General features: G+C 40.1%; 1 protein-coding gene across 2 annotated transcripts in view; it reads left to right on the forward strand.

The window, feature by feature from the left end:
* Positions 1-21,200, forward strand: part of LOC138165204 (spermatogenesis-associated protein 6-like) — a 117,855-nt gene that overhangs the window by 9,224 nt on the left and 87,431 nt on the right. For both annotated transcript variants that reach the window (XM_069093326.1, XM_069093325.1), the window contains exons 2-5: positions 36-173; positions 1,249-1,297; positions 5,606-5,647; positions 7,255-7,379. In XM_069093326.1, coding sequence (XP_068949427.1) covers positions 36-173; positions 1,249-1,297; positions 5,606-5,647; positions 7,255-7,379 — 354 coding nt within the window. The remainder of the gene's footprint in view (positions 1-35; positions 174-1,248; positions 1,298-5,605; positions 5,648-7,254; positions 7,380-21,200) is intronic.

Genomic DNA, 21,200 nt, shown 5'->3' on the forward strand with positions numbered 1-21,200 from the left:
TGTAATCAGGATATTTTTGTCTCCCCTGGCCCCAGGTATCTTGTCCACGACTGCAGCTGAAAGACAAGGAGGACGTCTATCTCAGCGTTTGTGTGTTTGGCCAGCACAAAAAGACACAATGTGTCCCTCCTATCTTTCCGCTGGTCTTCAATGCCAGAATGGTGTTTGAAAAGGTAGGCTCCCTTGTGAGTTCAGCCCTGTGTGTCCTGAAAAAGGCTGTGTTTACATGTCCTGGGCAAGGCACACACAAATACTCCCAGAGTTTGCAAGCTTAGGGGAGGACAGGCATTTGACTGCATTGGGAAGCAAGTGAAAAGAGCCTCGCCATTTACCAGGGAAAGTACAAGTCTAATTTTACTTCTCAAAAAATGTCCCTTCAGTGACCTGTGACTTGACAGTCTAGAATCAATTCCTATGCACCACAGGAAATAGAATTTTCTGGCACTGAAAATATGAGTAATTTTAAGAAATCATACAACAAAGTGCTCTGTGTTACTCCTGTGAGTGTCCCACACTGAGCCAGTGCTTACCTTGCCTTCTCATCTTGGCTAAAGTCCAACTCATGATTGTGGTACTGTGGACCTTTATTTTATTAAACTGGAAAGGTGTGACTGGAGTCAAAATTTAATAGCTTAGAAATAAATCTTTGCTGTCAGCTACTGAATTTAGGAATTATTCCCCTTAATTATCACTTATCTTTTTCTCAGTACAAAAGTTTATTTCTCAAGTTGTCTTAGTTGATTAAAAAAGACAAGTGTGTCTTGAAACATAAACTATACACCGCAGGAAGGGAAAGAGCAGTGAGAGATACTACATAGGAGGGCATGATTGCCTTGTGGATCCTTAGACCTATTTCTGGTTCTGTCTGGGCTGTTTACCTGGCTTGCCCCTAATTTCTGGATAGCATTTCTTCAAGCTCAGCATTACTAACTGTGTCTCTGCTCACTCTTTCCATCTACTATCCTAAGTCCTAGGGCAGTTACTATTTACATAAAACAAGCACCTTTGACAACGACCATGGGAAGAAGAGACAAAGTGACAGTGGAGACAAGATATGAGGGTCACTCTAGATGGAACAGAAAGGACTTTGTAAGGATGAAGGAAAAGGAAATCACATTCTTGTAAAGTTCTGTGTGAGAGTAGAAGTTGTTGAACTCATTGTCTTTGTGTGCCCGGTGTGGCACAGGCCTAGCTCACGGCACTTGCTGCTGGCTGATGGAGTCTCCTCTCTGCCCCTTTTCTCACCAGGTGTTCCCTGAAGCCATAGACCCGGGAGATGTAGTAGCACAACTTGAAGGTAAGTTTTGTTTTCATTTTTTTGAGCTCATTGTTTCTGACTGTCCACTGATTGCTCGTTTTTCTGTAGGGTTTGAGGGCTGATCTTTGACTCCTTTCCTCACAACACATGGCATTGCTGTTGATGCTTGACAGAGAAGGGAGCTGAGGCTCATGGAAATGAAAGAAATGGCCAAGCACTTTGTCCACAGGCCTAGTCTCTGAATCAGAAGCCGGGCCTTTTACTGCTCTACTCCACTGCTTGTTGTTAGAACAACCTGAGACTTCAAAAGTATGGTTTACAGAGACATCACCCCTGCTCCCCAGGATGTAGGTGGTGCACATGGTTCTATTTTATAGATTAGGAAATAGACATTAAGGAGGATTAGGTGGATTGTCTAGTCTATAGCTTCCCGGGAGGTCAGATTGGAAGATGAACCCATATAGCTCTCAGCATCTCCATAGTGTGTGGTTTTCTCTCAGGCCACCTCTTTCCCATTAGAAAATTGGACCCTGCTCTTAGAACCAACCTGGGCTTTGATAGGCCAGTTTTGGTCTTATTTTGCCCAGATCCAGGGCTCCACAGCATTTCTAAGCTGTTTTTGTCCAATAATTGGTTTCTTACCCTAATAATTGGGGGTCGTTAATTTTATTTGGATGCTATTTTACTATATCTCTTTTGCTTCTGTGTTAGCTAATCTGTTTTTGACTTTTATATATTTTATCCAGAACCAAATTATTTTGATGATTACTATTTTGTAGTATCATTTTTGATCTGGTACTACTAGGCTTATTTCCTTCTCATTTTGTTCATTATCTCCCTTGAGAATCTTGTCTTTTTCACCCAGGTGAATTTTTAAAATTAAATTGTCTTTGGCTAGGCAACTGGGGTTCAGTGACTTGCTCAGGGTCGCACAGCTAGTAAGTGTCAAGTATCTGAGGCCAGATTTGAACTCAGGTTCTCCTGACTCCAGGGCTGGTGTTCTATTAACTGCTCTACCTAGCTGTCCCTTAATTTTTGTTTTTAATCAACAAAAATCTGTCTTCTCTCTCTCCTTTGTCCCCCCACCCCCAATCAAGAAAGAAGGAAAAATGTATATAGTAAAAAAAACCACATTTCTGCATTGGCTATTAAAAAAAAAAGTGTCACTCTTCACTGAGTCCTTCACCTCTCTAGCAGGAGGTAAGTAACATGTTTCATCAAGAGTCCTCTGGAACTTTGCTTAGTCATTGTGTTGATTAGAGTTCTTAAGACTTTCAAAGTTGTTTGCCTTTACAGTATTTTTCTTATTGTGTAAATTGTTCTAGTTTTGTTCACCTCACTCTGCATCAGTTTATACAAGTCTTATTAGGTTTCTCTGAAACTCTTCCCTTCATCATTTCTTACAGCCCAATAGTATTCTGTCACATTTATATACCATAACTTGTTGAGCCATTTCCCATCTGATGGTCATCTCCTTAGTTTCCAGTTCTTTGCCACTGCAAAAAGAGCTGCTATAAATATTTTTATGCATCCTTAGAGACTATTTTGTTTAGGATTAATCCCTTCCTTAATCTGTCTTCCCTCTTATGCTCCATTCTCCCTTTCCCTTTTATTTTCGTGTCGAATGAAATGCATTTCTGTATCCATCTCGTGTATGTGTGTTCTTCCTTATTTTGACCAGTTCAGATAAAAGTGTGGTTCAAGTGTCTCCTTTCTCCCTACCCTTTCCTTCTCTTTTGTATTCAATTTTTGTACTCACTTCAGTTATATGAGAAAATTTTCTTTAACCTGACTTTCCCTCTCTTACCTCTCATTGTGTCTTTTTTCTTTCCTTTCCTTTTTTTTCTCTTACGATCATAAGAACATAATGACATACCTCTTTGGCTTTCTGTCATATTAGGCTCCCTCTATAAGCCTTCAGATTAGTGTTCTGAGGGAATACTTCCATTTCTTCCCCTACTAGAATGTAAATGCTTCATCATTCTATAGTCCCTTGCAATTGCTCACTTATATGTGCCTTTTCATTTAGCTTCACTCTTGTGTTTGTATTTGTTTCACAAGTAACATAGGGGAGGCACTGGAGGTTTTGGATTCCAGATTCTAACAGGTTACTCTTGATCTGGTCAAATGGAAAGGACAGGAAGACAGCTTTGGAGGGGTTAATAATCTTACATACTTTAGTCTATTCTTCTCAGTGGGAGTTTGCTGATAATGGAGGCACCAACACCTATAACAGCATTCCCTAATCACCCTTCTTGTAGGGGCCGACAAGAAGGGTCAACTACCCTCGTGTCTTGATGGGGTTAATTGAGACAGAACTAGCATTGCAGCTTGTGCCCTCCCCTAAATCCCTTCCACCCTTGATGGGGGCTGATCACACACAGAGTTACACTTTCATATTCCCCTGTGGGTTCCTCACTTACTGACCAGTACCCACTTGTTTTATAGGGCAACAGACAAAGAAGGCATCTTGCCAGCAATAGCCTCACAGGTTAACTTTAGCAATATCTTCATTCAGTGCAAATATAGTATCACATATCACCCTGTATCTCACTGTGCAGTCTCAGTAGGACTATCACTGTGATTCTAGGAATTACTATCTAGAATCTTTGGGACTATTCTGGGAGTTATTATCAAATACCTGGAAACTAGAGATTTCCATGGCCATGAAAGTAAAAGAATAAGCAGATCCTCCTTACATAGAGTATTTCAAAGTTTCTACTCAGCTCGAGTCTTTTCATCAGGAATGCTTGAAAGTATTCTATTTCATTAAAAGTTCTTTTTTCTTTCTCCTGTAGCATAATACTTGTTTTCTTGGGGAAATTATTCTTGGCTGTAAGTCTTTATCCTTTGCTGTTTGTAATACTATATTCTAAACTATCTGTTTCTTCATAGTGTAGTAATGGCTGCTAAATCATGTGTGATTCTGACTGTGGCTCCTACTTGAATTTTTTTTTCTGACTGCTTATAGCATTTTTTCTCTGATTTGGAAGCTCTGGATTTTGGCTCTAATGTGTCTGGGAGTTTCCATTTTGGAATTTGTGTCAGGAGATGACTTGTGATTCTTTCTGTTTCCACTTTGCCTTCTGGTTCTAAGGGATTTGGGCAGTTTTCTGTTATGATTTTTTGAAATATGATATTTAGAGTTTTTTCCTTATGACATTCAGATAGTCCAATGATTCTTAAATTATCCTTAATCTTTTTTTTTCCAGTTTAGTTGCTTTTGTTATGAGATATCTTACAGTTGCTTCTATTTTTTAAATCTTTTGACTTTGTCTTAATATTTCTTGTCTTATGGAGTGTTTAGTTTCTATTTGGTCCATTCTGATTTTCAGGGAGTTGGTTGCTTGGGCAAGGTTTTTTACCTCTTGTGCCAAGCCGTTAATTCCCTTTCCAATTCTTTCTTCCATATCTCTCATTTCTTTTCCATTTTTTCCCATTAGCACTCTTGTTTCATTTACAAAACCATTTTAAAGTCTTTTTAAAATTCTTGCTTCTTCTAGGAATTCTAGTTGAACCTTATGTTCAAGCTGTGTTTCTCTTTGAGATTTTGCTTGTAGATGCTTTGGAGTCAGATGTGTTTAGAACTTTTGTGTTGATGAATCAGCAGTTTGGACAGTCTGGAGGGGAATGGAGACATCACTTGCTTGGGCCTCCTCCCTAAAATGGAGGTTCTGGGATGAACCAACCAATCTGAGGGAGATGGGCCCTAGCCAGGTTCATTTCTCACTATGCCCCTTTAGAATCCCTTTGTAATTTGATGAAAAGGGACTATTTCCCTTCCTTTTATATGCCCTGTGCTTCCTGCCGCTGACATCATGTACATCCTTCATAGGGCAAATAGGGTCCCTTGAAGCTTCCTAAGTTCCCACAATCAGATGCACCTCCCCCCTTTTAAAAATTTTTTTTACTCCTTTTATCTTTACATCCACTGATGCTCCCTTTTGACAAAGAAAAGCATTTAAGCCAAGCTACCCATTAGTGTGACATTCGGTCCTGGGAGTTCCTGCCCTGTCCATTGGGCAGGATGTGATGTTGCCCTGCTCCTTTCCTGGGAACTTCAGTCATTCCATACTCAGGGCCTGGTTTCCTTTGATGATCCACTACATAGTACTCTTGGTTCTGATTATTTCTTTCTGAATCAGTTCATATAAATCTTTCCACCTTTATCTAAATTTATCAGATATTTGGAGCATCGTGTATAAGGAAGGGCAAGTTGACCAGGGATCTGCTGCGAGCACATAAACGTACCTTTGCCTTTTTGCCTTGTGACTGCTCTACTGCTAAGAAAATGACGGGCTGACCCGGCTTGTTTACTCACGAAAAATCTGTTCTCTTTCTTTGCAGACGACACAGCAGTGTTTGAGTTGATACAGCTTGTTCTGCCAGGTATGAAACTGATTCTGTTCCTAAGACAGCATGGGGTATATGTGGGGAGCTAATTCATAATAGAATGACCACAGTCCCACCCTCATCCTTAGCCTTTTCCTCATTTAAGAACTATTTTGTTTAGGGCTGAATAGATCCAGAAAAATGCCTGGCCACAGTGTTAGGGAATACATTGTCCAAACTTTGATGAATAGAGATTATTTAAAATGTGATATAAACTGACTTTATCCAGAGCTATCATAACAACCAAAATTCAAGAATCAGTTTTTGTGAAGTTGCTAAAAATGCAGCCTCCTGTCTACCACATGGCCCTTGTCAGTGTATTCCCTCCCTATAGCTGACCCCACCCCAACTTTTAAAGAAGGTAACCATGGTAAAAAGGGTGACTTGAAAACTTGAGCATTAATGTATTTACAATTAATTAGTATATTAACTGTATTGGAGGAACCATGAAAACTCCCAGTTGTCTGTTTCTGCATCATCTTGATATTTATGTAGAGAGAACAGGAAACACTGCTTCCTGCTTTCTTGAAAAACAAATCATTAGCAGGAGTGTGTGTTGGGGGGGGGGGGAGGTAGATGGGTCTTTGTTGATTAAAGACTACGTCCTTCTATCTCACCCAGCCGGGAGGTATAGTAGCTTCTCATGGGCCCATCCTGCTGCTGATTGGTACAGATGCTTTTATCTGCTCCATTTTTCTGGCCTGGATGGTTCACCCCTCCTTAGGCAGCCTGGTGGCCCTCTGCTCCTGGGGTCTTACCATCTGAGTACTGTACTTAGTGCTGATACCCAATCAGCTTCAGCCCTGCTGCAGCTTAGAGTTCCCAAACTCAACCAGCCTCAGCCTCCTCCCATAGCAAGGATTACAGGTGTGCACCACCATGACTTTCTGGGGGGTTTGTTGACAGTAATAGGGTGTAGGTGTCTACATGTTGTGTATTTAAAAAAAAACATTCTTTTGTGACCCCAAATTACTTCTTGAATGTGTGAAAATATCTCTAGAGATAAGAAAGCAGATCATAGTTGCTGATAATTAATAGTTTGATATTATTCATTGGCATGGGTTGTCTCTGAACTGACATTGGTTGCCAGTTAGTAGGTAGTACTAGATATTTAGCAATGAAAGATAGATTACCTCATGACCAGACCTTTGGTGAGGAATCTCTCAGAATCTTTCTTGGTCTGTCCTCCAGTGATAGGATCATGGTTAGTCACAGGTCTGTCCTAGAGGCCCTTCTGCTCAGCTGATCACCCAGCCTTTGAGAACTCAGGGCTGTTTCTATGCTGGAGGGGAGAAACTAAGGAGAGGGGGTTAGAATCACAGCAGCATTTCAGCAAAACAAATGGAGGGAAACAATTAGTGGGTATCTCTTGTTTTTCATGCTGAATTTACTTTTCAAATGGAAAATGATATATATTACATTTCAGAGCTTCCATCCTTAATAAGTATTAAGATTCAGGATGTAGCCTGGGGCAGTAGTCTTAAATTGGTCAAACACAATGGGAATCCTACAGGACAGTTTGTAAAAGATGCCATTGTTTCTGGACACAGGGATGTGTATTGATGTCTTGATCTATTTTCAGTCCTCTGATCTGTTTCTTGCAGTGGGTGAAACACTCTCTACATATGAGGAAAACATGAGAGACTTCATGTTCCCTGGTCCGAAGCAAATGTCTGGACACCATGATTCAAATCGCCAAGTGATAATGCAAAGAATTTCTGGCATCAGGGTAAGTGCCAAACATGTGAGGCCCCAGGAGTGGTGCAGGAGGGGGTCCTGGCATCCTGGAGTCAGACCTTCCTTAAGTGCTCACTCTTGACTGATCACTCAGTATTAAGAATGGCAAGTGCTCTCTAAGGTTGACTGGGGAGAGGGCAGACTGTGCTTGTAAGAAACGGTCTGTAACGTGCCAACTCTTGCCCATTGGTGTGTGCCAGTCAGGATCTAGGTAGCTTCTGTGATGTGTGGAGCTCAGTGGAAACACTAAAGAATACTCTCTTCACTCTCTCTCCCCCATGGATGGGTGCGTGATGGAGGGATGTGCTTGTTGCCTCTGGTACTCATCTCCTACACCGTCAGCTTTGTTGTGAAGTTTGTCCTTGGTTTTTCTTTTGGGCCTCTAAAGAATCCCCTCAGAATGTAGGGAGAAGGCCCAAGGGTCACTCCCTTGGGCCATCTGTTTGTCATCTCTTGCCTCTGACACCTTAACTTTTCTCCTCCTGTCTTAATCTCATATTTTTTCAACATTATCCTTTATATTACTCTATAAGACATCACTGATGGTACAGTGCTGCCATCCATCCATGCATCTCTCCATCCAGTGTTTGGTTTGGATCTGAGATTTTATTGGAATAGAGACTTCTGGTGGATAATTTTACTCTACCAAAGCAGCAGAGGAGTACCTTTTTGTCTGCAGGAGTGCTTGGGACTCTGGGAAGTGAAGCAGCCTGGCCAGGGACAAACAGCTGGCAAGTGTCCAAGATGGTACTTTACACGAGGTCTTTTTTGAACCCTAGGGCAACTTTCTTTCCATTATGCTATGGTCCCTCTTACAGTACAAAACAGACAATATTTATCATATGCCTACTGTGTGCAGAGCTTGGATGGGTTGGTTGTAAGGGTAGAATTATGCCAAGGGCCTTGTCCTCATGGGGCACATAGGCTAGTCAGGGAATAAGACACCAAGAGGTAAGGTTATCCTGTTCAGTGTTATGTGGGGAGAGCATCAGAGAAGGACAGATAAAGGGCTGTGGGAGCTTTGAGTTGGAGGAATGTGTGGACATCAGGGAAGACTTCTGGCAGAGAAAGTATGAGTTAAAATGATGAACAGGCAGGAATTTGGTTGGGAGAGAGCATATAGGAAAGACAGTGTAAAGAATGGCTTGAAAGTGGGAAATGGCACGGCATATTTTTAGGGCAGAGAATTAGCCAGCATGTGCCTGGAGCATAGAACTGGAGGGCAATACATGAAATTGGGGTGGAAAGGTTGGGTGGAGAACCTTGAATGCTGGGCAGCAGAGTATGGCCTTGGCTTGGAAGGCACTTTGGAGCCTTGGAAGATTTTTGAGTAGACTAACATGGCTGAATCTGAGCCTAAGAAAAATGATTCCTAAAATGCGTGAGGTATATTGTATATTGTGTGAAGTGTATTGTCTATCAGTCAACAAGTATTTGTTAAGTGCCTGCTGTATGACGAGCACTGTGCTACAGGCCAGGGGTACTGAGGTGAAGACAGTCTCTCCCAGCCCCTGGCATTTTACTGGAGGAGATGTTTTGTAAGCACTATTTGACAAAGACTAAGGATGGGAATGCCATTTTAGTCTCAGCTCATCCACTGAGAAGAGTTAACTTCTTACCAGAAACACATTTCAAAACCATTCTGTCAGTCAGCTTGCTACAGCAGAAAAGTGTGCTAGACCTCAGGGTTGGTGCCAACATTAAGTTAAATAAAACACCCGGGATAAGTACTTGGAGGGGCTAGGCATGTTTAGATTAGCCAAGACCTGAGGGGTGTGTGATAAGCTTCTCCAAGTAAATTAAGGGCTGGTGTGTGGAAGAAAGATCAGCCTTGTCTTTAAAGCGATTTTCCTAAAGCATTGGTGTGACCGTGTCCTTCTCCTACCAGTGACTGCAACTCCTAGTGCTTCCTGTTTCCTTTGTGTCAAGTATAAACCCTTGTGCTCGGCACTTACAGTCTGTTCTATGTTGGACCCATCTTACTTTCTGAGTCTATCTGATATCACCCCCACTTTAGGGTCAAGTGAACATTTTTTAGGGTTGTGGGAGACCTGGATAAGTTTGTAGGTAGTAGAAGGGAGTAGAAGGTAGTAGAAGGAAGGGAGATTGAAGATTAGAGAAAGAGTGAGGATGGTTTGGGGGCCACTCTGTTAGAGGAGATGGGAGGAAATGTGATCAAGAATATAAGTAGTGGGATTGACCCTGGTGAGGATAATGGCCAAGTCTCCATCAGAGACAGGCATAAAGGATCAGAGAGGATGGAAGATGAAGTCAAGGAATTTCACGTATTATAAAGCGAGAGATTGTGGCAGATAGCATTATTTTCTCATTTAAGGTGAGGCTAGGTCTTCAAGCTACTGTAAGCTACTAGAGTGTCTGAAGGGATGCTATTTGAGGCTTGAGGAAAGAAGAGAAGATTCCAAATAGTTGTTGTGGGGAACATGATGAAGAATCACTTAGGTAGGATTAAAGGGATTGTCTTGTCACACTGAGATCATAGAAACTTGTGGTGGATCCAGTCAGCATTTGACTTCCTCCAGAACCATTCAGCAGCGTGTGAGCGGGCAGAGAGGAGGCAGATGGTGGGGTGGGGTTTGATCAGGCACCTGCCAGGATAAGGCCAGGGCATGAATGCACCAGGAATTCAAGAGTGAGGCCACTGTAAGGTTGAACTGGTTAACTATGAGACCAAGAACCAGAAGGGAGGCTTGGGAAACCTAATGGTTGTAATAGCTTGGAAGAAACTTGGTGGGTGGTGGTGGTAGGGATTGGCTGTCAGTAAAAATGAAGAAGAGGGTTAGGAAAACTGAGTCCCAAGACAAGAAGAAGTGATGGGGGTTGTTAGGGATGTACCTGACACCAGCACCCTTTCAGTTTGGTTTCAGTGTTGGGACAAAATGAGGCACTTACAGGTTCAGTTAACAAAAAGGGTTTGTTAGCCATCACGTAGAAAAGATATCAGCAAGGAAACAGCAGTGCTTAGTTCAGCTATGGCAGACAAAGAAAAAAGTAATAGAAGAGATGAAAATTAGGAGGAAAACAAAGTAAATTAACGTTTCTTAGAAAAGCAAAAGAATGTTACTTATATTATGAGGCTGTTGGGGGTGGGGGTGGGAGAGTGTAGATTTTAAATTCTTTACATTTTAAATGCAAAAGAAACAAACCCATCAGATAGGTGCTTGGCAGGCACAGACCTGCTGAGACACATCATGAGCAAGGCATTGTGGAGGAGACAGGGAAGTGGGGTAAAGGATGCCATTAAGGAAGTGCCAGCCGAAGCTGGTGCTGGAGGAAGAATGAGCCGCTGAGCCCTGCAGGCTGCGGGACAGCATGAACAAAGGCTCTGCAGGGGCCCACGTATGGAGGAGCAGGGAGGGCACACATGGGCTGTGCTCTGCCTTGTTGGAGAATACCCACATCATAAGATGGTCCTCTCTCTGGGGAGGGTGCTTCCGTCCTTCCAGGCCTCCTGAGCTCTGCTGTTACTCCCCTTTGTCCATCATCAGAAAGCACTGATGCCACCTCCTCCCCATCCCTCCTTCCTCTCACCTACATGGTCTCACTGCCTCTGACCTCTGCCCTCTTCAACCTATCCAACATTCAACTAGTTACATGTCTGACCACCCCAGCTCTTTTAAGGTCAAATATAGACTGCTCCGTTTGGCATCTGAAGTGCTTCATAATGTCGGTCTAACGGGCCTTTCCGGGCTTGTTACCCATGCTCTGTGTGTCAGCCAGATGGGCCTTCCTGCTATTCTGTCCACACACCATCTTCCTTCTCCTTGCTTTTGTCCATGCTCTGCCTCTTTGGCTCCCAGCTTTCTTCAGAACTCCACCCAGGTGCCCCTCCTAGAGGAGCCTGTCTGTTCTGGATCCCTCCGGCTGTTAGTGTTCTACACTTTTAAAAGTGGGTGAGGGGGGGTGGATTGATTGACTCAGCTCTTTCTCACTTGCGATGTCCAGAAAAAACCCTTATAATTGTAGTGATGTTGTACAAAAGTCTTTGAATGGTATGAGGAAATTTGGCTGGGTGAGTAATCTAGAAATTATTAAGCTAGAGAACTGAAGTCAATGCAGAGTTTGGAGCAGGTGTGACTTTCTAGCAACCTGGGGTGGAAGTGGGGGACAGGAGGAAGGAGAGGCCTCTGTTTGGACTTTGGCCAGGTCTCATTCTCCCAAAGGAAGACCTTGTGAAAGACCCTTTAGCAGTTTGTGGTTTTCTTCTCAAAATAAATAATATTTTTAAATTAATAAGATACTTATAGTATAGAGAAAAACAATTGTATTGAAATAAAATTATTAAAATATTTTTTAAAAAGTTTCTGGACTGGGGCAGCTAGGTGGCGCAGTGAATAGAGCATGGACCCTGGAGTCAGGAGGACCTGAGTTCAAATCCTGCCTCAGACACTTGACACACTTACTAGCTGTGTGACCTTGGGCAAGTCACTTAACCCAATTGCCCTGCCTTCCCCCCTCCAAAAAAAAAAGACAAAAAAAAGTTCCTTTACTCCCAGTTAGGAAAACCTATTTCAATAGGGAGATATCATTTAAATAATTCAGTAGATAGAAGATATATACACAATAGATTATGGTATTCTAAAAGGGGAAGGCATCTAGGGTTAGCAATCATGATCTCAGATAAGGTAATGTCAAAAATAGACTTGATTAAGATAAACAGAGGAACTATATTATGAAGAAAGGTACCAGAGGCAATGAATTAATATCTACACTAAACATTAATGCACCAAATATCATCACGTCTAACTACTTAAATGAAAAGTTAAATGATTCATAGAAAGAGAAAGTAACACTTTAATAGCAAGGGGATCTTGAGGCATTCTTTTAAGGTCTAGTTACAGCTAACCAAGAAATAAACAAGAAAAATATTAAGTGCATGAAAATAATTTTTAGAAAAGTTAGATATGATAGACTTTTAATAATTATTGCATATATATATATACATATATTGCTTAGCTGTTCATGGCACCCTTACAAAAACTGACCATTAAAACCTTAAAAACTAATGCAGACATGCAGAGACATTAAATACATCTTTTATGGAACATTATTCAAACAATGAAGAACTACTGAAGAAATGATTCAAAATTAATTGAAAACTTAATAATTTAAACTTAATGACTATGTTGAGTCAAAGAACATCAAATAAACTTAGATAATTTCTTTTTTAAAAAATATTTTTAGTTTTCAACATTTATTTCCACAAGATTTTGAGTTTCAAATTTCCTCCCCGTCTTTCCCCTACGCCCACCCCAAAATAGCAATCCTACTGAATACCCCTTCACCCAATCTGCTCTCTCTTATATCCTCCCCCATCTCCTCTTTGACTTTCTAGTAGAGCAAGATGGATTTCTGTACCCCAGTGCCTGTATATCTTATTGCATGTAAAAAATAATAATAATATTTTTTTAACATTTGATTTTAAAACTTTGATTTCCAGATTCTTTCCCTTCTTCCCTTGTCACCACCCCTACTGGGAAGATAAGCAGTTCAATATAGGTTGTACATGTGTAGTTACACAAAACATTTCCATAGTGGATATATTGTGAAAGACTGACTATATTACCCCCATCCTATCCCGCCCCCCACTTATTCTATTTTCTACTTTGACCCTGTCCCTTTTCAATAGTGTGTGCTCCTAACTACCTTTTCCCCCAATCTGCCCTTCCTTCTATCATCCCCCTCTAATTCTCTTCCCCCTACTTTCCTATAGGGTAAGATACCCAATTTAGTGTGTATGTTATTCTCTCCTTAAGCTAAATTAAATGAGAGTAAAGTTGACCCATTCCCTTTTGGCTTCCTGTTCTTCCCCTCCATTGTAACAGTTTTCCCTTGCCTCTTTTATATGAGGTAATTTACCCCATTCTGTGTCTTCCCATCTCCTCTCATTATATTCTTCTCTCACCTCTTAATTTTATTTTTTAGATATTGTCCCTTCCTACTCTACTGATCCTGTGCCTTCTGTCTATGTATACATGTACACATATACACACACTCATGTAAGTATTTATATACACATATACCCTATTGTATAAACATATGTATGTATGTATATATATACATATATATTCTATTCAAATATCCTTATATTGAGAAAAGTCTCATGAGTTACAATTATTGTGTATAGTTCAACTTTAATAAGTTCCTTATGATTTCTTTTCCCTGTTTACTTTCTCATGCTTCTCTATTTCTATTCAACTCTGTTTTTTTCATCAAGGATGCTTGAAGGTCCTCTATTTCATTGAATGACCGTATTTTCCCCTGAAACATGATACTCAGTTTTGTCGGGTAGGTGATTCTTGGTTTTAATCCCAGCTTCTTTGACCTCTGGAATATCATATTCCAAGCCCTTCGAACCCTCGGTGTAGAAGCTGCTGGATATTACTATCTGTGTGTCCCTGGGCAAGTCACTTAACCCCTGCCTTGGTTTCCTCAATAATAAAATGAGGATAATAGCACTGCCTGCCTCCCAAGGTTGTTGTGGAGATCAGAAGAGATAGTTTGTCCAACATTTGGCAGAGCCTGTGGTAACTGTTTAATAAATCCTTCCGTCTTCCTTTACACCTTTCCTCCCTTCTTCCCTCCTTCCAAACAGCTACAGATTCACCTGTGTGATATCATCCAGTTTCCAGGTTGCGTTCCTTCTTTCTTCATTTCAGTTCAGTGTAATACTCTTTTGAAGATAGTCATTGGGCCTAGAATTGAGTAAGAGAAGGGGACGAGTTGTGGCTGTCGAGCTGTTTCAGTTATATCTGACTCTTGACCCCTTTGGGGTCTTCTTGGCTAAGATACTGAAGTGGTTTGCCATTTCCTTCTCCAGTTCATTTTTATATGGGGAAACTGAGGCACACAGGGTGAAATGACTTGCGCAGGATCACACAACTTGTAAATATCCAAGGCTGGATTTGAACTCCCGTCTTCCTGACTCCAGGCCCAGTGCTCTATCCACTGTGCTCCCTAGCTGCCTGAAAGGAGACAAGAGACATTGCATTTGGGGGTTGTACGGAGCTTTTAATTACCTCAGAATTCTCCCTGGAACACAATATTCAAATGCACCTCTGACTTCCTTTGGATGTCATCTTCAGTGGTGCAGTTTGCAAGGCCCAGCCCTCCTTGCCGTTCCTGTGGGACTCTTGGCCATGTCACCTACGTGGACCCCCAGGTCCCACCATGCTGGTATAGGCCAGCCTTGCAGAGCACCTGCTCTTCCTTTTCCAGAGCCTTTTTACTGCAGGATTCTGCATCATTCTGTTTTCTGTCCAGCTGGGCTGCTCTCTGTCCTAAGTTGTCACCAGTTTCATAGGGCTGAGAAGGGTTGCAGTCTGGAAGTCCCCGGTGACTTGTTGAGGTTGTTCTCATTACTGGCAGGATGTGGCCTGCTTGCTTTGTAAACTTCGGGCCCAAATGTTCGGTTTAGCATCTCTAGCGACCATTTCTAGTTTTATCCCTGAGGCCAAACAGAATAAGGCTAATTCCTTTCCTTGTAAAGGTCCTTCAGACATTTCAGTGACTCCTCAAGGCTCCACATACCAGGCACTGTGTAGGTCTTGAAGTAACGGGGCCTATAACAAAAATGAAAAAAAAGAGAAAGTGCCTGCCCAGGCACTGTCAGGGGACACAGAACATGCACACATCAGTATAGACAGGACATACACACACACACACACACACACGCACACACACACAGAGTAAATACAGGGTCGTTTTGGGGGCGGAGGGAGGGGGAGCATTAGCTCTGATAAGAGCAGGAGGAGCTTCATGGAGCAAGCAGAGTTGAATGAAGCCACGGCGGAGGCAGAGGCCAGGCAGGTGAGGAGATAGCGCCTTCCAGGCCTGGGGAAATGGCAGACCAGAGAGCCATGATCCTCTGCAGTTTTCTCCATAAGTCATCACACCATCTGCAAGTTGGGATAAAGTTGTCTCTTCTTGGCCAAAGTTTATGCCTTTAATTTTGTTTTCTTGTCTTATTGTTATTGTTAGCATTTCTAAGACTGTTAAATGTTAATATGTAAAGGGATCATATTTGCTTTAGGCCTGTATTTATTGGCAAATCTTATGTTCTTTCTCCACGGCAAATACTATTAGCCTTTAGTTTTATATTCTTTTAAATCATATTTTAAAATGGACTTTCTGTACTTATGCTTTTCAGTGTGTTGTTTGTTTTTTTTTTAGCATAAATGACTTGTATTTTGTCAAAGGCTTCTTTGGTATCTATTGATAGACTTATCTGGTTGAGTTATTTTTATTTTTAATATGATAAATCATTAATGATTTCCCTAATATTGAGGCTTCCTTGGTATAAATCCTGCCTGGTCATAGCAAAGAGGTTTTTGGAATTCATTGTCATAGTCCTTTTCCTAGGATTTTATCTGAAATTTTTACATCAATACTTATTAGTGATATTGGCTTATAATTCTCTTTCTCTGCATTAGCCTACTTGGTTTAGATTCTAGAATCCTGTCTTTTACAAAGAGCTTGGTAGAATTCTGTTTCTCAGTTATTGAGAGTTTTTTTTTATTAATTGGTCTTTAAATCTTTGATAGAATTTTTGTGTAAATTTATCTGGACTTCCTATCCCCTCACTCTCGCCCCTGCTAGTTCCTTTGTAAGACCCTACCCTGGAACCTGCTCTCCCCTCCCAGAAAAGATTAAGATCTTCTTGTTATGTTCTGCTAATTTGGGCATTTTTCATTTTTGCTTTTAATCATCTACTTCCTTTTATAATACTCTTTTGCCTATATATATATATTTGTATGTATTATATATAAATATATTTTTGTATGTTTTGTATATAAATATATATATTTATGTATGTATTTTTGTATAGTAGTTTCTTATCATTTATTTCTTCTGTCTGTGCTATGTTTGTGTTTGCTTGTTCATTTATTTTTGGTAATATGTTTTTCTTTTCCTTTTTAATTAATGATTTTGTTTTTTCTTTCGAAAATCAGCTTTTAGTTTTTTATTTTTAGTCCTCATTTTTTCTTTTAAAATTTTCTCCTCTACGTTTTCAAAATTCCTTAATTTTTTGCTTATTTTAAATTTGTTCATATGTTGATTCTCTGGTTATATATTATATATATATATGCAGACAGACAGACATATATACATATGTATGTGTACACACACTGAGTTTGTTGATCATTTCTTTCTGTTTTGTTCATGTTCTCAGAAATGTAATTTTTCCTCTACAAATTGCTTTTAGCTGCATCCTAGAAACTTTGGTATGATCATTATCTTTTTGTTAATTGTTACAGTGAGTTGTTTCTTGACACGTGCATTGTGAGGTTATCATTCTTTTCTGCACTTGGTTCTATCTTTTGTGTTCCCTGTATTCGTTATTATACTACTGTGTTCTGGTCTGTGGCTTCCCAGAGAGAAAGGACTTGTATCTGTGACTTCTCTTTTGATAAAACTTTCTCAGAGTCACACACATCTCTCAATTGGGGCTCACCCTAGCTCATACCAGAGAGGGAAAATAAGGCTTGCCCCACTTTTCTTGCAGGGTCAACCACTGAGAGAATCAAGTTTCTTTGTCTCATTTTCAATGGTAACAATAGATAAAAACAAGCTGTTTTTCTGTTCAAGAAAAAACCCACTGTACCATTAATTTGAAAGAATCTTTCTTTCTGAAATACTATCTTCTCCCCCCCATAGTTATGATGTAGGGTGGCTCTAAACATAATCTAGGTTCTGTGTCTAATCTCTTTTGATGTGATTCTTTTTTTTTTTTGGCTTTTCATGATTGTAACTCCTGCTTTTCTTGGAATCACTTCATGCATAGTAAAATTTTTTATAGTATCACATTTTCATTCCTTGTGTGTCTTTATTTTTTAGTTGTGTTCCTTATATGTTGCAAATTGTTGGGTTTTATTTTCTTATTCATTCTATCATTCTTTTTTTATTTTATTGGATTTTTTAATCCATTTGCATGTTAGATTATGATTGTTAGGTTGTGTTTCCCTCCACTTATAGCTTTACTATATATTGATTTTTAACCCTTTCCTCTTTTAAATCAGCTCTTTGTCCCTGTGATGAGTTTTGTTTGTACTACTTTGATGATGGTCTCTTCCTAAAGTCTCTGCTTTGATTGTCAGTCACTTTTTCCTTTCTCTCTTTTTATTTATCTCTTTCCCTTCCCTTCTTTGCCTTTCCTCACCCAGATGTGGTTTGAGATCTTCACTCTTGTATTTCTCCCCAACTTTGTAACTTAAGTAGCTTTCTTTTGTTTTTTCTAAGAAATTTTAATTTACTTTGTCTTCCTCCTAATTTCTATCTCTTCTATTAATTTTTTCTTCTGTCTGAAACCGTCTCCTTTTTTTGCCAGATACAGCAGCCTTCATTTTTCTGACCTGGGTCAGTTTGCCCCTCCTTGGACAACCTGGTGGCCCTCCATTCCCTGGGACTCACTCCTCTTGTGCTGGCCTTGGTGCAGGTACCTGCCTGACTTGAGCACTGTTTTGCCACCAAAGTTCTAAACTCAAGTGCTTACATCCTCTAACTCCCAGCAGCAGGGAGTACAAATCCCTTCTATTTTCCATTCATAGTCTAAGCTTTTCCCTTATAAGAAGTAGAGCTTCTGGGATTCCAAATATTAGCTCCTATTTCATTTTTGTGTTATTCCATTTGTCTATATTACCCTGTCCTACTTTCTGTGGATATATTCATCTGTCCAATATTCATTATTTATATGCCTTCACTTTTAGAAATCAGTATGTGATGAAAGCTGTACTGTATTGTGGTAGTCAGTCTGTGATCCTGTATCATGAGACCTGGTTTTGCTTTTTTTTTTCTTACTATGATCCTTAAGCCACATTTTTTTGTTATTACCTCTATGGCCTCCCTATCCCCCTTGGTATTTATTAACTCTTGGGGTCCACCCTCTAGTAGTGTGGGATATAATCCATTAAAGTATAAACTTTGCTAAATGAAAGTAGTCTCATCTTGTGCTGTTCTCCCATAATGAAATTAATTACAAGATCCTGATTTCTCACCAAAGTTATATACTTCAACCCTTCCATGGGAACCTTATTTAATGGTACCTTTTCATTTTCATTTTTAGGGCAAACCCTTTCTACTAGTCCTTCCTCAGCTTAGTTCTTCCCTCCATCTCTTAATAAGCTTCCTCCTGTATTGTGCATCTCTTGTCCTTTTCACAATCCCTCCTTCTCACTTCCCCCTCTCCAAAAAAAAATGGTAATGATGTATATAGTGATATGGTGAGATTCAGTCTGTGGGACAGTCAGCTCTTCTTCATCCTTATTTTTAGGGATACCTTTAAATCTTTAGTGGCGTAGGTCCTTTTTTGTCTCTCAATAATTACTTTTATTTTACTTTCCCTCTCAATCATTTTTTTAAACAATGACCTGAAAAAATGAGCATATTGATTTCAATCTTGAGTCTTTTCTTGATAAATATATTTAATGGCATTTCGTGTGTTTTTCTTGATTGGAATGTTTACAAGTCAAACATTCTGTTCATACATGGTTAGGTTTTCTACTTACTTATTTTATTTTGCAAAAATGCCTCAAATTCTTCTTGTTTTTTTCCATAGTTTTTCCTCCCGACACTGGAGCCGGTCCTCTTACTCGCTGAGCCACCTGGCTGCACCCCAAGCAATCTTTTAAGTCAGGATTGTAAAAGTTTATTGTTATTCTATACAGCGGGCATGAGTTCTTAGGGAACCTGCAAACTTAAAGAAGTCATAGGTATAGTTTATAAATAGTTACAATAGTAAATCAGATATCAATTATGCTAACTAGGTGAATAAGGGTAGGATTAGGGAGGAGTTAAGGAGTGGTCAGTGCTTAAAGGAACATGCACTTTTATTATCTACTGCACAAGCGTATTGCCCATAATTCACTGGGAAATAGCCCAAGGCGGGGCTACCTGGAGGTGTGGTTTTAGGCTTGAAACTAAGTCAACTAGTGGTCAGGGCTGACTGAGAAGTGCCACCCTTCATTGTTACGTTTGACAAGATGAATGTTGGGAACCAAGGCTAATGGGGATTCAGGATGTGTATAATTGGCTGAGGAGTTAACTTACAGATAGGGCATTGAAGGATTCATAGATGCAGCTGGCCATTATTCTAGGGGAGATAAACAGTTCATGAATTGTTGCTAGGCAGAGTGCTGGCAAGGGAAAGGGGCAGAGCCAATGCTCTGAGGCTGGGGGGGGGGGAGGCAGGGAATGTGATTTTACAGACTGGCTTTACAAATTGATTTTACAAACTAATGTTACAAACTGATGTTACAAACATAGACACCCCAAGCACCCCATCAAATCAATTGTACTTTGTTGTCTGTTTTTGAAGTTTCTGGGCAGTCCTCCCACCAACCCCCAGTAGTATGCTAATCTTTTTTTTTTTTTAATTATTATTTTACTCCTCTAGGAGACCAATGATTTTTAAATGATCTCTCTGCATCTGGTCTTTAAGATTGGTCACTTCTCCCCAGAATTTATCTTTGAAAATGATTGATCTTTGTTTCACTTCTGAATTTTCCTTTCATTCCTGTATTTTTGAGTTCAGTAACTTTTTTTAAAAAGCCTCCACTTCTTTGGTGGGATTCTTGGTTGGGATTCTCTATCATGTGTTCCAAGATGTCTACACTGTAGTTTGTCTTCAGTAATTGTGTTTTGAAAGCATTGACTTTTGACCTAATTACTCTCCTACTTCCTTTTTAAAAAAACAAATGTAACTAGTTTAGAATTTCTTGCTCTCTGGGAAGTATACAGAATTCCCTTTTTCACTGGGTATTTTTGACTTATTATCCTTCATATTGTATGGGATACGAAGACCCTAACCCAAATTGACTACTCGGAGACCTCTCAAAGTGAAGGTAGAAAGTTTTATTAGAATCTCTCGAGAAGCGGGCAGTCCAGTCTCTGGGACAGCACCAAGAGAAAGGAGGCCACCGTACAGAAGCTAAACCTGGGTTAAATAAGCAAGGGTTTCATGCCCTCCCAAACATCAACCTAATTATTACTAATGAGGCTCTAATTTGTTAGATAACATACATAATACATGAGGTCCATTATGCCAGCACAGTTAACAACCTCAGAATACTGAACCCCCTTCAGTCTAACCTAGATACATCCTTATCTGGGCCTGAGTATCCCAAGGCCACTGCCTGTTTCCTGATTGGTCAAATCCACCTGCTGCTGCCAGCTCCTTCTATTCTACATTATTTCATTTTAGTATTATCTAGGAGTTCTCTGGAAACTGGGAACTCAACTTCCTCCCAAGGCTACTGCCTCGATTCCTCCAAGGCTACTGTCTGTTACTTGTTATCAGTAGTTTTGTTCAGCAATTCTTGCAGTTCTGTAGAAACTTAACCCTTACCTCTCACACTACCATTCCTTTCCCCAAACTAAAAACACTTATAATTTGGTCTCAATAGTTAATCCAAGCAATTGTATTAATACCCAATAGCTCTTACATTACTTTGAAATACACAGACTTACATATATATATATATAATATATACATATCATATGTATGTATATGTGGATACAATACTGAACTTAGTTACAAAATACAAGAAAGTAATAAGAATGTATATATGATATTTAGAATGGGGAAACTTCACTGCAAGTCATTCCACACAATATAATACAAGTATAATACTTGTTTAATATATTGTGACCTCTTTTGAGTGTTAGTGCCCTGGGGTTCCTGTCTGACTCTTTCTGATCCCATTTGGGGTTTTCTTGGCAGAGATACTGCAGTGGTTTGCCAATCCTTTCTTTAGCTCATTTTACAGATGAGGAAACTGAGGCAAACAGGGTGAGGTCA

Source organism: Petaurus breviceps, unplaced genomic scaffold (assembly GCF_028583685.1).
Source record: "Petaurus breviceps papuanus isolate PSGF00001 unplaced genomic scaffold, PetGlider_PUasm1.0 208, whole genome shotgun sequence".
In the NCBI taxonomy this organism is placed as follows: Eukaryota; Metazoa; Chordata; class Mammalia; order Diprotodontia; family Petauridae; genus Petaurus; species Petaurus breviceps.